Source organism: Girardinichthys multiradiatus, chromosome 6, assembly GCF_021462225.1.
Source record: "Girardinichthys multiradiatus isolate DD_20200921_A chromosome 6, DD_fGirMul_XY1, whole genome shotgun sequence".
NCBI classification, from domain to species: Eukaryota; Metazoa; Chordata; class Actinopteri; order Cyprinodontiformes; family Goodeidae; genus Girardinichthys; species Girardinichthys multiradiatus.
Genome location: NC_061799.1, coordinates 39,831,726 through 39,844,321, shown reverse-complemented (window position 1 = coordinate 39,844,321; position 12,596 = coordinate 39,831,726). Strand labels below are relative to the sequence as shown.

General features: G+C 39.8%; 1 protein-coding gene across 1 annotated transcript in view; it reads left to right on the top strand.

Moving 5' to 3' along the window:
• The window catches only part of LOC124869856 (neuropilin-1a-like), an 84,908-nt gene that overhangs the window by 67,240 nt on the left and 5,072 nt on the right, over positions 1-12,596 (top strand). Inside the window, exons 12-17 of the mRNA XM_047368020.1 lie at positions 4,704-4,886; positions 5,353-5,391; positions 8,197-8,334; positions 10,317-10,618; positions 11,440-11,536; positions 11,656-11,700. Coding sequence (XP_047223976.1) covers positions 4,704-4,886; positions 5,353-5,391; positions 8,197-8,334; positions 10,317-10,618; positions 11,440-11,536; positions 11,656-11,700 — 804 coding nt within the window. The remainder of the gene's footprint in view (positions 1-4,703; positions 4,887-5,352; positions 5,392-8,196; positions 8,335-10,316; positions 10,619-11,439; positions 11,537-11,655; positions 11,701-12,596) is intronic.

Below are 12,596 nucleotides of genomic sequence, written 5' to 3'. Positions count from 1 at the left end.
TTCCGATGCTCTGAAAGGTCGCGTAAAATTAATTTAAATCATTATAATGATGTATGGGGAAGTTGGAAAGAAAACTGCAGCACACGTCCAGTCCACTGAGAGGCAGTAATAAGAAACCAGAGGTCAAACAAGCAAAGCCCAACTGAGAAGCCATATGTGAACAAAACAAGATGGAGAATGCACAACTGGCTTTTTTGGTTGTGGTGTTCTACCACTTTGAGCTGGACCTCATCCTCTGTCCTCCTATCATATGTCCACCTACTTACTTACAAAATAAAGGCCAATAGTGCCAAAAAATAAAATCATATATGGCGGGTAAGCGGAGGTCAGAACACTGCAAGAAATGATAATGATCCAAGTCATAAGGCCAAATCTACACAGAAATAGTTAATGAGTTACCAAATCAACCTTCTGCCATGACTATCTCAGTCCCAGAAGTCAATCTTATAGAAAACCTGTGGGATGAGAAGAGAGGATGAAGGACTCTGGATTACCTCGAAAGACTCTGCCAAGATGAACTTTCAAAGATCCTTCTCTCTGTATGCTGCAATCTTGCAAAATGTTATGAAGAACCGTTGTGGTCATATTGGTGAAAGTGGGCTATATGAAGTATTAACACCTAGCGGTCCTAGTTGTGAAAAGTGCTGCAGTGATAGCAATGAGATGTTCAGTGTGGATGGAAACGACAAATGAAGAAAAATGACACAAGCCATTAAAGAGGACCAACCAAAATATGCTTTACATGAAGACACACTGGGACATTTGGTTAGTCGTACAGATTACAGCATTAATGTGGGAACTAGAAGCTCACTGGGCCACTTTCCTGCTTTAATGTACATCATGATCAAAGTTTAACCTCAAGAGTCAATAATGCTCAAACAATCTGTGGATCTAAGATGTGAGAACACTCAGCAAGCCCTTTATTTGGATTTCTTACATAACTGAGACTCTTTGTGTGTTTCTGTTTTCACATAAACATAAGAACAACAAATCAAGCTCACGCAAGCTTGAGGAGACTAACAAGCTTCGTGATATGCCTGCAGATTAGTAAAAGCTAAATCATCCTCACTGCTGTGAGAACAAAGCTCCATCCATCCCACACAGAATGTCACAAACATGGTTTAATTACATGTGGACCATCTGGGATTTGAAACCTGTTTTTGTTTAAGTTTGTTTGGTTTTATTACCATTAAACATAACAAAACAATAACCAAAGTTCCCTGAGCTAAAGGAAGAGACTGGCCTGTGAAGCCACTTCAGATCTGCCACGTTTCTGAACCATTATGGTTACTTTCAATAACCATATATATATATATATATACAGTGCAGACCAAAAGTTTGGACACACCTTCTCATTCAAAAAGTTTTCTTTATTTTCATGACTGTGAATATTGTAGCTTCACACTGAATGCATCAAAACTATGAATTAACACATGTGGAATTATATACTGAACAAAAAAGTGTGAAACAACTGAAAATATGTCTTATATTCTAGGTTCTTCAAAGAAGGCACCTTTTGCTTTGATTACTGCTCCGCACACTCTTGGCATTCTGTTGATGAGCTTCAAGAGGTAGTCACCTGAAATGGTTTTCACTTCACAGGTGTGCCCTGTCAGGTTTAATAAGTGGGATTTCAAGCCTTATAAATGGGGTTGGGACCATCAGTTGTGTTGTGCAGGAGGTGGATACAGTACACAGCTGATAGTCCTACTGAATAGACTTAGAATTTGTATTATGGCAAGAAAAAAGCAGCTAAGTCAAGAAAAACGAGTGGCCGTCATTACTTTAAGAAATGAAGGTCAGTCAGTCCGAACAATTGGGAAATCTTTGAAAGTGTCCCCAAGTGCAGTCGCAAAAACCTTCAAACGCTACAAAGAAACTGTCTCACATGAGGACCGCCCCAGGAAAGGAAGACCAAGAGTCACCTTTGCTGCGGACGATAAGTTCATGCGAGTCACCAGCCTCAGAAATCGCAGGTTAACAGCAGCTCAGATTAGAGAACAGGTCAATGCCACACAGAGTTCTAGCAGCAGACACATCTCTAGAACAACTGTTAAGAGGAGACTGTGGGAATCAGGCCTTCATGGTAAAATAGCTGCTAGGAAACCACTGCTGAGGAAAGGCAACAAGCAGAAGAGACTTGTTTGGGCTAAAGAACACAAGGAATGGACATTAGACCAGTGGAAATCTGTGCTTTGGTCTGATGAGTCCAAGTTTGAGATCTTTGGTTCCAACCACCGTGTCTTTGTGCGGCGCAGAAGAGGTGAACGGATGGACTCTACATGCCTGGTTCCCACCGTGAAGCATGGAGGAGGAGGTGTGATGGTGTGGGGGTGTTTTGCTGGTGACACTGTTGGGGATTTATTCAAAACTGAAGGCATACTGAACCAGCATGGCTACCACAGCATCTTGCAGCGGCATGCTATTCCATCCGGTTTGCGTTTAGTTGGACCATCATGTATTTTTCAACAGGACAATGACCCCAAACACACCTCCAGGCTGTGTAAGGGCTATTTGACCAAGAAGGAGAGTGATGGGGTGCTGCGCCAGATGACCTGGCCTCCACAGTCACCGGACCTGAACCCAATCAAGATGGTTTGGGGTGAGCTGGACAGCAGAGTGAAGGTAAAAGGGCCAACAAGTGCTAAACATCTCTGGGAACTCCTTCAAGACTGTTGGAAAACCATTTCAGGTGACTACCTCTTGAAGCTCATCAACAGAATGCCAAGAGTGTGCGGAGCAGTAATCAAAGCAAAAGGTGCCTTCTTTGAAGAACCTAGAATATAAGACATATTTTCAGTTGTTTCACACTTTTTTGTTCAGTATATAATTCCACATGTGTTAATTCATAGTTTTGATGCCTTCAGTGTGAAGCTACAATATTCATAACCATGAAATAAAGAAAACTCTTTGAATGTGAAGGTGTGTCCAAACGTTTGGTCTGTACTGTATATATATATATATATATATATATATATATATATATATATAAAACAAGAACTTACAGGATATTTTCTGTAGGTTACATGTTGCAACCTCACGACCTACAGGGTTTTATGGAAGTAAAATTTTACTTTCTGGAAGTTAGAGGGTGCCTTCCTGAAACTTGCAGGTTATTCTACTGAATTTACAGGGTGCTTTACCTGATCCTACAGTGTAACTTCTGGAATTGATGTCCGGTAATTGTTGGAACCTACAGGGTACTTTCTCACAGTTTAAATAGTTTACCTTTTAGATCTTACAGGGTGCAAATTTAAGAAGATTGATTTTCTGTGACTTCAACTCCAAAAACAACCGTCAAAGAATGTCCAACTTCTAGAGGGTTTTCAATATCTAATATTTGTCTCTCTGTTCCTCCCTAAAGGTAAAAACGTATCCACCTTCTAGTCTTACATATACAGGGGTTGGACAATGAAACTGAAACACCTGTCATTTTAGTATGGGAGGTTTCATGGCTAAATTGGACCAGTCTGGTAGCCAGTCTTCATTGATTGCACATTGCACCAGTAAGAGCAGAGTGTGAAGGTTCAATTAGCAGGGTAAGAGCACAGTTTTGCTCAAAATATTGAAATGCACACAACATTATAGGTGACATACCAGAGTTCAAAAGAGGACAAATTGTTGGTGCACGTCTTGCTGGCGCATCTGTGACCAAGACAGCAAGTCTTTATAATGTATCAAGAGCCACGGTATCCAGGGTAATGTCAGCATACCACCAAGAAGGACGAACAACATCCAACAGGATTAACTGTGGACGCAAGAGGAAGCTGTCTGAAAGGGATGTTTGGATGCTAACCCGGATTGTATCCAAAAAACATAAAACCATGGTTGCCCAAATCACGACAGAATTAAATGTGCACCTCAACTCTCCTGTTTTCACCAGAACTGTCCGTCGGGGGCTCCACAGGGTCAATATACACGGCCGGGCTGCTATAGCCAAACCTTTGGTCACTCATGCCAATGCCAAACGTTGGTTTCAATGATGCAAGGAGCGCAAATCTTGGGCTGTGGACCATGTGAAATATGTATTGTTCTCTGATGAGTCCACCTTTACTGTTTTCCCCACATCCAGGAGAGTTACTGTGTGGAGAAGCCCCAAAGAAGCGTACCACCCAGACTGTTGCATGCCCAGAGTGAAGCATGGGGGTGGATCAGTGATGGTTTGGGCTGCCATATCATGGCATTCCCTTGGCCCAATACTTGTGCTAGATGGGCGCGTCACTGCCAAGCACTACCGAACCAGTCTTGAGGACCATGTGCATCCAATGGTTCAAACATTGTATCCTGAAGGCGGTGTCGTGTATCAGGATGACAATGCACCAATACACACAGCAAGACTGGTGAAAGATTGGTTTGATGAACATGAAAGTGAAGTTGAACATCTCCCATGGCCTGCACAGTCACCAGATCTAAATATTATTGAGCCACTTTGGGGTGTTTTGGAGGAGCGAGTCAGGAAACGTTTTCCTCCACCAGTATCACGTAGTGACCTGGCCACTATCCTGCAAGAAGAATGGCTTAAAATCCCTCTGACCACTGTGCAGGACTTGTATATGTCATTCCCAAGACGAATTGATGCTGTATTGGCCACAAAAGGAGGCCCTACACCATACTAATAAATTATTGTGGTCTAAAACCAGGTGTTTCAGTTTCATTGTCCAACCCCTGTAAGTTTTGATCGTTTTTTAAATTTGGCTTTCTAGAGGTAACTACAACAGGGCCTCCCACCACTCCGCCTTCCTCCACACTCTCCATGACCACGTTTGGTGCGACCACTGCAGGGCCGACCACAGTTCCCAACACAACGCCCAGTTCAGAGTGCGAGGATGGGCAGCAGGACTGTGGTGATGAAACCGAGGCTACCAATGACTACGATCAACATCTTGGTGAGATGACAAAACTTCCCCCCTTAGAGCTGCTCCTTCTGACATTTTCGGATTTTCATTTCTGGCTCTGAACAGTAAAATCAACTTGTAGCTCCACATTAGTTGGACTTAATATGTTTCCTGTTTGCACTGCTATTTTAAAAACAAGCTTATTTCTTTCTGAGCAGTAAAACAAGCAGAAAACATATTTTAGCGAAAAACATGTTGTATTTTGGACTAAATTATGAATTTTTTTGTTTAAACCTGTGTTAAAAATGTGTCTTAAACGTTATGGCACCATTTCCTTTTCAAATACCAACCTTTATCTACCAGATTATTGTGACTTCTAAGCATTGGAGGCTTTTACTGGGAACGATAGGTGTTTCTTTTTAAAGGATAGTGATGTGTTTGTGTTGACATCTGTGCTGGTGTGACAGGCCTCCCTGACCTTTGACCTAACCCAGACTGTCCCATCTGTCTGTAACAGGAGGCTTCATGACCGCCAACCCTAATGTTGACATTCCAGGTGAGGATACTCTCCGTAACCTTCCCCCATGTTTACAAAGTCTGTTCTATAAAATCTGTCACTTCTGAGGTCCAGTTACAACAATTTGAATGAAGGCCATAAAAAATACCTTAATTGTTTTTTACAAGGTAAAAAGAAACCACAACAGTATCAACAGTAAAAAAAAAAAAACTACATCCAGATGAATAATTCATTGGGATAAATAAAGAAATCTGCTTAATATGAATGTCCTTGAAAGGTTTGCCAAATGAATTCCATCAGTAAACATATTTTAGATTCATTTTTCCTTACAGGTGATCAAACCTAAGAATAATGCTCCATGCGTTAACTGTCCAAATAATTTAAAACAACCAAACAAAACAAGAAATCCATCTTCCTAAAAACGCTAAAGGAAACTAAAGAAAAGCTGGGAGGCAAGTGGGGCGGAAATGTAAATAAAATGCAGATATGCATTTAAACCCCAAGAAGGGCTTTGTTTTATCAACTCATATGGCATGAACATTGCAGGACCTTGACATGGTTCTTGTTTCCCATGAATACACCAGCGTTCAACTATCTGGCCTAAACAGAAAGAGAGGAGTAGAAAAAGGAGAAATCTTGAGGAGATTTAGAAGCCAGGCTGGAGGAATAAACAGGAAGAAAAAGGGGGAGTCGTGGTAAAACAGAAGAACGAAGGGAGGATCTCCTGGAGAGAAAGAAAAAAAGCCTCCTGGGTCTCAATTAGCTGAGCTGAAGCATCACATGAAGGCAGTTTGGGGTCTGCCAGTGCAGCTCCACATTCATCTCTGCATCCTATTAGCCTGTAAAAAAAAAAAAGCATGGCCACTGCACAGAGACTTCTGAATCCATCTGAATGCTGCGGTTAAACTGCTGCCGCCACTCTGCTGCCAGCAGAGGACCAGAAAGAGATTTATCTCGTACCGCTTCTTTGTCCTAAAGGTCTGATGCCAAACACATGTAGGTACTGAAGCTGTGGCTGTCACTTTGCACAACTTTTTATTTGAGGAATCTTCTTAAGAGTGGTGTTGAAAGGCTTTGTTTCTCTGGTAGCCAAACTTTACACAGCCTCTCCTTTCACATAGCTCACATAGTTCACTTTTCGCAACTTCCTGGTTTATTTCCAGTATTTACTGGTACTGGTACAGAACTTAAAGGTTACTACCCTGACAAGCCTGTCTATTGTGAAACAGACAGTTTAGTTATCTGATCTTGAAACATACAGAATTTCCTTCCAGAACTTAAGGGGTACTTTCCTGGAGCTTACAGAATACTTTGTGGTACTTATAGTTTACATTCTAGAACCTACAGGTTACTTTCAAAAACTTCAAAAACAACAGTGTGTTTTCCCAGGACCTACAGGGCACTTTCCCAGAACTTACTCCTTACTTTCAAGAAAATTTCAGGATATTTTCTTGAACTTATAGGATCATTTTCGTAAACCCTTTGGGTTTACTTTCAAGGTACTTTGCTGGAACCTACAGGTTATTTTCCAAAATATACAGATTACCCTTAAGGATGCTATACTGGGAGCTATAGATTAATTTGTTTGAGGGAAACAATTACAGGTTACATTTCATAACATATAAGTTACTTTCTGGAATGTACAGGCTAGTTTACTAAAACAAGCAGGTTACTTTCCAGAACTTATTCGGTAACCTGACCTGTAGGTTACTTTCCTGGAATTTAATGATTACTTTCCAGAACTTACAGGATACTTTTCCCAGGACCTGCAGGGTACCTGCTGTGACTTATTCTGTTAGTTCCAGCACAGTAAGGTGTATATTATGTGTAGCTACCATTTTAACCTCAGGTCCCTCTCATCAGATCTGAAGACTGTGCCCCCTAGTATAGAAAAAGTTGTACAGTTTGTAATATAGAAAAATAATTTATAGTATTGATTTCATATTTTAAGCAACCAAAATGTATCCGATTTGGATGTAATTCAGTACACCTGCAAACCAGAGAAGGACATATGAATTCCTAGCTTGGCAGAGAGCTGGCGGGTCCAGGACAGGGTGAATGGCATAAACTATACAACCAATTTACATGCAGTTTCCAAATCCAAAACAATAAATGAAGCTTAGCAGACACACAGGCTTTCTCGTATACACATAAAGCAGCATAACTTTACTTGATAAAGTCGGAGGTTTTGATCCTGCTTTAGACATGGTGGCTTCTATCAATACCCTTCGCTAGTTAGATCGTTCCTTCTGGGTCCCATTTGTTTCCGTCAGTGAGATTAAATACACATCCCTGTGTACACATGTTTTTAATAAAGATGCTATAATAACCTGAGGCCTTCTCTACCTGAGAGAATAAAATGAGTTGGTAAACACAGCATGAGATTGGAGTGTTAAACTTTATAATGTCACTGTATGTTTGGCTCCAGGAAGCTTCTGTTAATCCCTGTTTTGGCTTCCTGGAAGGTTTTACAAGAGCAGATGGGGGAGTTTTGTTTGAGGGAGCTCATTAGTTAATAAAATCTTTGGGATAATTAACTCCCTAAGGTTCCTTTTAGAAATGTTCTTTAAGAAGTTTGCTTGGTATTTTTTCCCAAGCATTGGTGCACTTTAAATGTTAGATAATCTACAAAAGGATAGTGAAGTGCATAATTAATCTGGACACAAGAAAACTGTTCTATTTCCTTAATCAAAGATGATATTTTAGTCGCTCAGGTCAATACTTAAATTTAGCAGTAACAGAAAATGCATCCGACATCTTTCCAAAACTTCAAGAATACTTGATGCAAACATTGACCTTAACATTGTTTTGCTCTACAAAATTTGTTTTGTCTCGGTCTTCCAGCTTATGTTTGGTTTGCCTGTAACTTTGACTTCGCATCATTATGCGGTTGGACCAAGGACACCAGTTCAGGAGCCGAGTGGTTCATCCAGAGCAGCGAGGCTCCCGCTGTCCACAGAGGACCGACCTTCGACCACACAGGTAGGGCAAACATGCACCTGGAAGGAGCCTTGGAGAAAAACCTCGACTCTGCTGAGCAAAACATTTTAAAAAAATCTTTAAATAACACTCGTTAGTCCCATCGCAGCAGGAAAACAACAGCATTACATATTTTAGGCTGATATAATAGAGGAAACTTGTGAACTAAAGCATTAAATTGATTCTCTTGTTCCTGCTGGAAGAGAGAAAAACCTATAAATACAGCTCTGGTCAGATGTTTACACTCGCTATGGGCACGAATATTTTAACTTTAGGCTTTTAATGATTGATTTAACCATTTTTTCCCAGTGTGGAATCATTATTTAACAGGGTAACAATTATATTCAAAGGAAAATCTGTCAAACTTCTCATTGGTAATATGATCCTGATTGGGTGCCTGTGTAAAGGCACTTGTTTCAAACAGAATTCATTGGATTGACCAATACTCAGAACAATGGGAAAGTTCAGGGAATTCAGTGAGGATGTAGGAAGGAGAATTGTAGATTTAAACAACTTTTGAAAATGTTTTGGAGCCATTTCTAAACAGTTAAAGATTTCAGGATCATCCCTTTAAACAACTGTAAGCAAGTACAAGTTACTCAGATGTGTCACTATTTGAAAGAAGGTCGTGATTTTCAGAAATATCCCAGGAGAGTTTTACATCACCGTGATCTAAGAGGCCGCTGACCAAAGAAGAACCCCTGCTCTAAAATTGTATCATTCCATCTGGACTGAAATCTGGAGCTTCCCACACGGACAAGCAAAATGCCTCCTGGAGAAAGGTTTTATGGTCCGACGAGAAAAATTGAGCTGTTGTTGAGCCTAATTTTGTACTTTTCTTAAACATTCTGTTTTCTAAAACATACAGGTTATTTTTCAGGGCCAAGCAGGCACTTTCACAAAACGTTCACACAGAACATAGTGTGTTTTCTTAAAACTTGCCTGGCAGGTTTCTGGAACTTACAGGTTACCTTCCAGAATCTACAGGTCACTTTCTGGAACACAAGTTTTACTGTGATAAAAGTTAAACTACAGAGTACTTAGCTGTAACTAACAGGTTACTTTTCTAGAACTTAAAGGTTACCTTCTGGTATGGCTGTGAGTGTGTGAATAGTTGAGCCGGTTTGGCGTGGAAAAAATCAGTCCTTGTTAAAGTCAAGTGAAGTTATGTTGGAATGTCCTTCCACCTTGGACACAGAGCGGTTTAGAGACTAAAATTATTTACAATAATTTCCATGTAAGGGCTTATGAACTCCTGACCAGAGCTTTATTAGATATTACATATTTAGGCAAATGATTCCTGAATCTGATCATACTCTCCTGTAGAGTCATATACATTTGCTTATGAAATCTTCTTTCATGTTGCTCTGAGGAGGATGTAAACATTCTGTTTTAGCAGTTCTGTAAAGATGTCCAGAGATTTATAACTCCTAATAATTAGCAGGATGTTAAGTTAAGAACATAAAAAAAACCTTCAGAAGTTAGGAGCTTTAAAACATTTTATAAACAACGGAACAACCTTGAAGTGCTTGACTTTTTAAAAAAAAGACTCGACAAAGAAATCTATCAGCACGCCTCACCTCGCTGGCCTTCTTCGTCATTCAAGTCTGATGAGTTTGATGGATGTTTGCGTGGAGGCGACAGCAGCTCCAAAATGAATGATTTCTCCTTGATTCCTTGACTTAACCAGATCACAAGTAAAAAATGAGCTCTTTGTGATGGCAGGGCTGACTTACTCCTGATACTCAATCCTTTGTTTTCACTGAAAAACCTTGTGAAGTCCTTGATGTCCTTTGGGTGTCTGAGGCAGATATTCAGGACGTGAAAAGACTCTTTGACCAGAGCACCCTTGAGAGTTTTGGAGGCATTTGTAAAGCGCTTCTTTTCACTTAAAAATTACAAGCAAAACTTGCATGTTTCATTCATGAAGCCTTTCAGGAGCTCATCTCAGTCTGTCACGTCTTGTCTTTTGTTTCCCCCTGCAGGCAGTCCCGGGAACTTCATCCTCATTCAGCTGACAGACACAATCACACCAAGTAAAACTGGAGATGACAAGAGCGAGGAGGAGAAGGTGGCCCGGCTGGCCAGTTTACCCATCACCACGCCAGACACCAGCCTGTGCATGTCCTTCTGGTACCACATGGCCGGCGACCACACAGGGGCGCTCCACATCAGCTACAGGCATGAAGCCGGCGAGGGCCAGAACCTGTGGACAATGATCAGCCATCAGGGCAGCAGATGGAGGGAAGGCCGCGTTGTACTTCCACGAACCAGGCTCCCATATCAGGTAAGGAGCATCTGGATCAGCTAAAGAAGATTTACACTGAGAATAAAATTTAAGTCTGCTGTGGGAGTCATTTAAATAACAAGTTCATGGTTTGCATTAAGATTTTGAGAAATTGTGTTGAAAGCAAAGAAAAAGTACTTTTTTCCAAAGTAGATATTTTACAAATAAGCCAAATTTCTTTCATGTAGCTTTTGTGCCTCTAAACAAATTTAATTTAGGTGGACAGAGGTCAAAAATTGCTCCCAGGGTTGTAAATGTTGCTGACCACTGGTTTAGTGGAAGGACCTTGTAAGTGAACTTACTTATGCACTTTGTTTAGATGTTCACACTTTTAAGGTGTAACTGAATCCTTCAAGACAACAAGAAAAGTTAAAATAACTAAATAAAAATACCACTTATCTGTCAAGTTTTCCTTCCTGCTGCATTGAGCACAAGCAAAACTTCTATAGATCTTGAAGTACTGAAAAGATTATATAAAAAATGTTGAATTACTTTATTTCTGATTAATTGAATGAATTTGTAGCATTTTGGAGCAGCTGAACTAAGTAAACAGTAAAATGATGTTACCTGCAAATTAAATGTTTGTTCTCTCAGCCTATTAAAAAATCTTGATCAAGGTCTAAAATAAAGATTTTTCAGGGTAAGTTGTATTTTTATTTGCTGATTGACAGTTTAGGAAAAGCTGAAAAAGGGACAAATAACAGCTTAAATGAGGATCTAAAACATCCACATCAATCATGCTATAAATAGCAAGCTGCCTGTTTAAAAACCCTGTTTGAAAAGCTTCTTCATTAGTTGATCGTGTTTGCTGCTGTTTGCAGGTGGTGGTGGAGGGAGTCGCAGACAGACGCACCCCAGGCCACATAGCAGTGGACGACATCCAAATCATGGACAGACTCAACATTCAGGACTGCAAGGGTGTGTGTTATAGTTTAAGTCAGCAACATTAAAATAGGTTTTTATCTACTGAAACAAACATGCAGGAAGTGAACTAACTTGCTCTTATCATGGTGCTTAATTCCTCTTTTTGTCTCCAGATCCAGAAGCCCCAACATCTCCACCCACTAAGATCTTGATGCTACGTAAGTAATGTGCATTTTACATCCAGATAATGTTTATGTTGACAGTTTTTTAATAGTAAAATTTATTCTTTTTTACCAAGAACGTGTTTGCAAAGACTCAGCAAATATGCACCTATATTATGTCTTGTTAAAATTTGTCAGGTGGAACTTATGGGAATTTCCAGAAAAAAGACCCAGTGATTGTATGTTGAAAAAACATACTGATGCAAAACTAAAAATCCCACTTATGCTTTATATTTTAGAGCTTCATAAGTTAAGTTTTCATCACTATGACTTGAGCTTTGCTACTTATTTAACATACTTCACATGCAATGTACATTCTATCTTTATTTCTTCAGATCAACCAGATTTTCTTTAGTGTTCCTGGTCAATAGTTCTCCAGGTATTCTGCAGATGTTTTAAGATTTTCCTTCAAACATTTGATGTTTTTAATGTACGGTGTAGTATCTGACTATTTTTAGAGGGAGGTTTTTGTTTAAGTCATTTTAGTTTGACCTATAAATTACGGATGCACCACTACAAAAATCAATATCCGATATTAATATTGCTGTTATGCCTAATCACTGATCTTTACTGGTATTATATAATATATATATATATTCCTACTCTTTCAACACCGTGAAAGAAACAACCATACAGCTGACATTGCTTCTCTGCATCATTGTCAAATGACCAAACAAGTACTTCAAGGCCAACCCCCCTCCCCTCCTGAAACACTTACACAAACAAGAAGAAAATAAACATCTGTTATTAATATCGGCCCAGTTTTAATTAAAAAATGACTAACATGGACTGATAACGATGTTAATGCAGGTATTTAATACACCCCTAATATAAATTTTTCAGGCATAAAAAGACTCTTAAACTAAAATAACCAACAATCAAGGAACTACTTA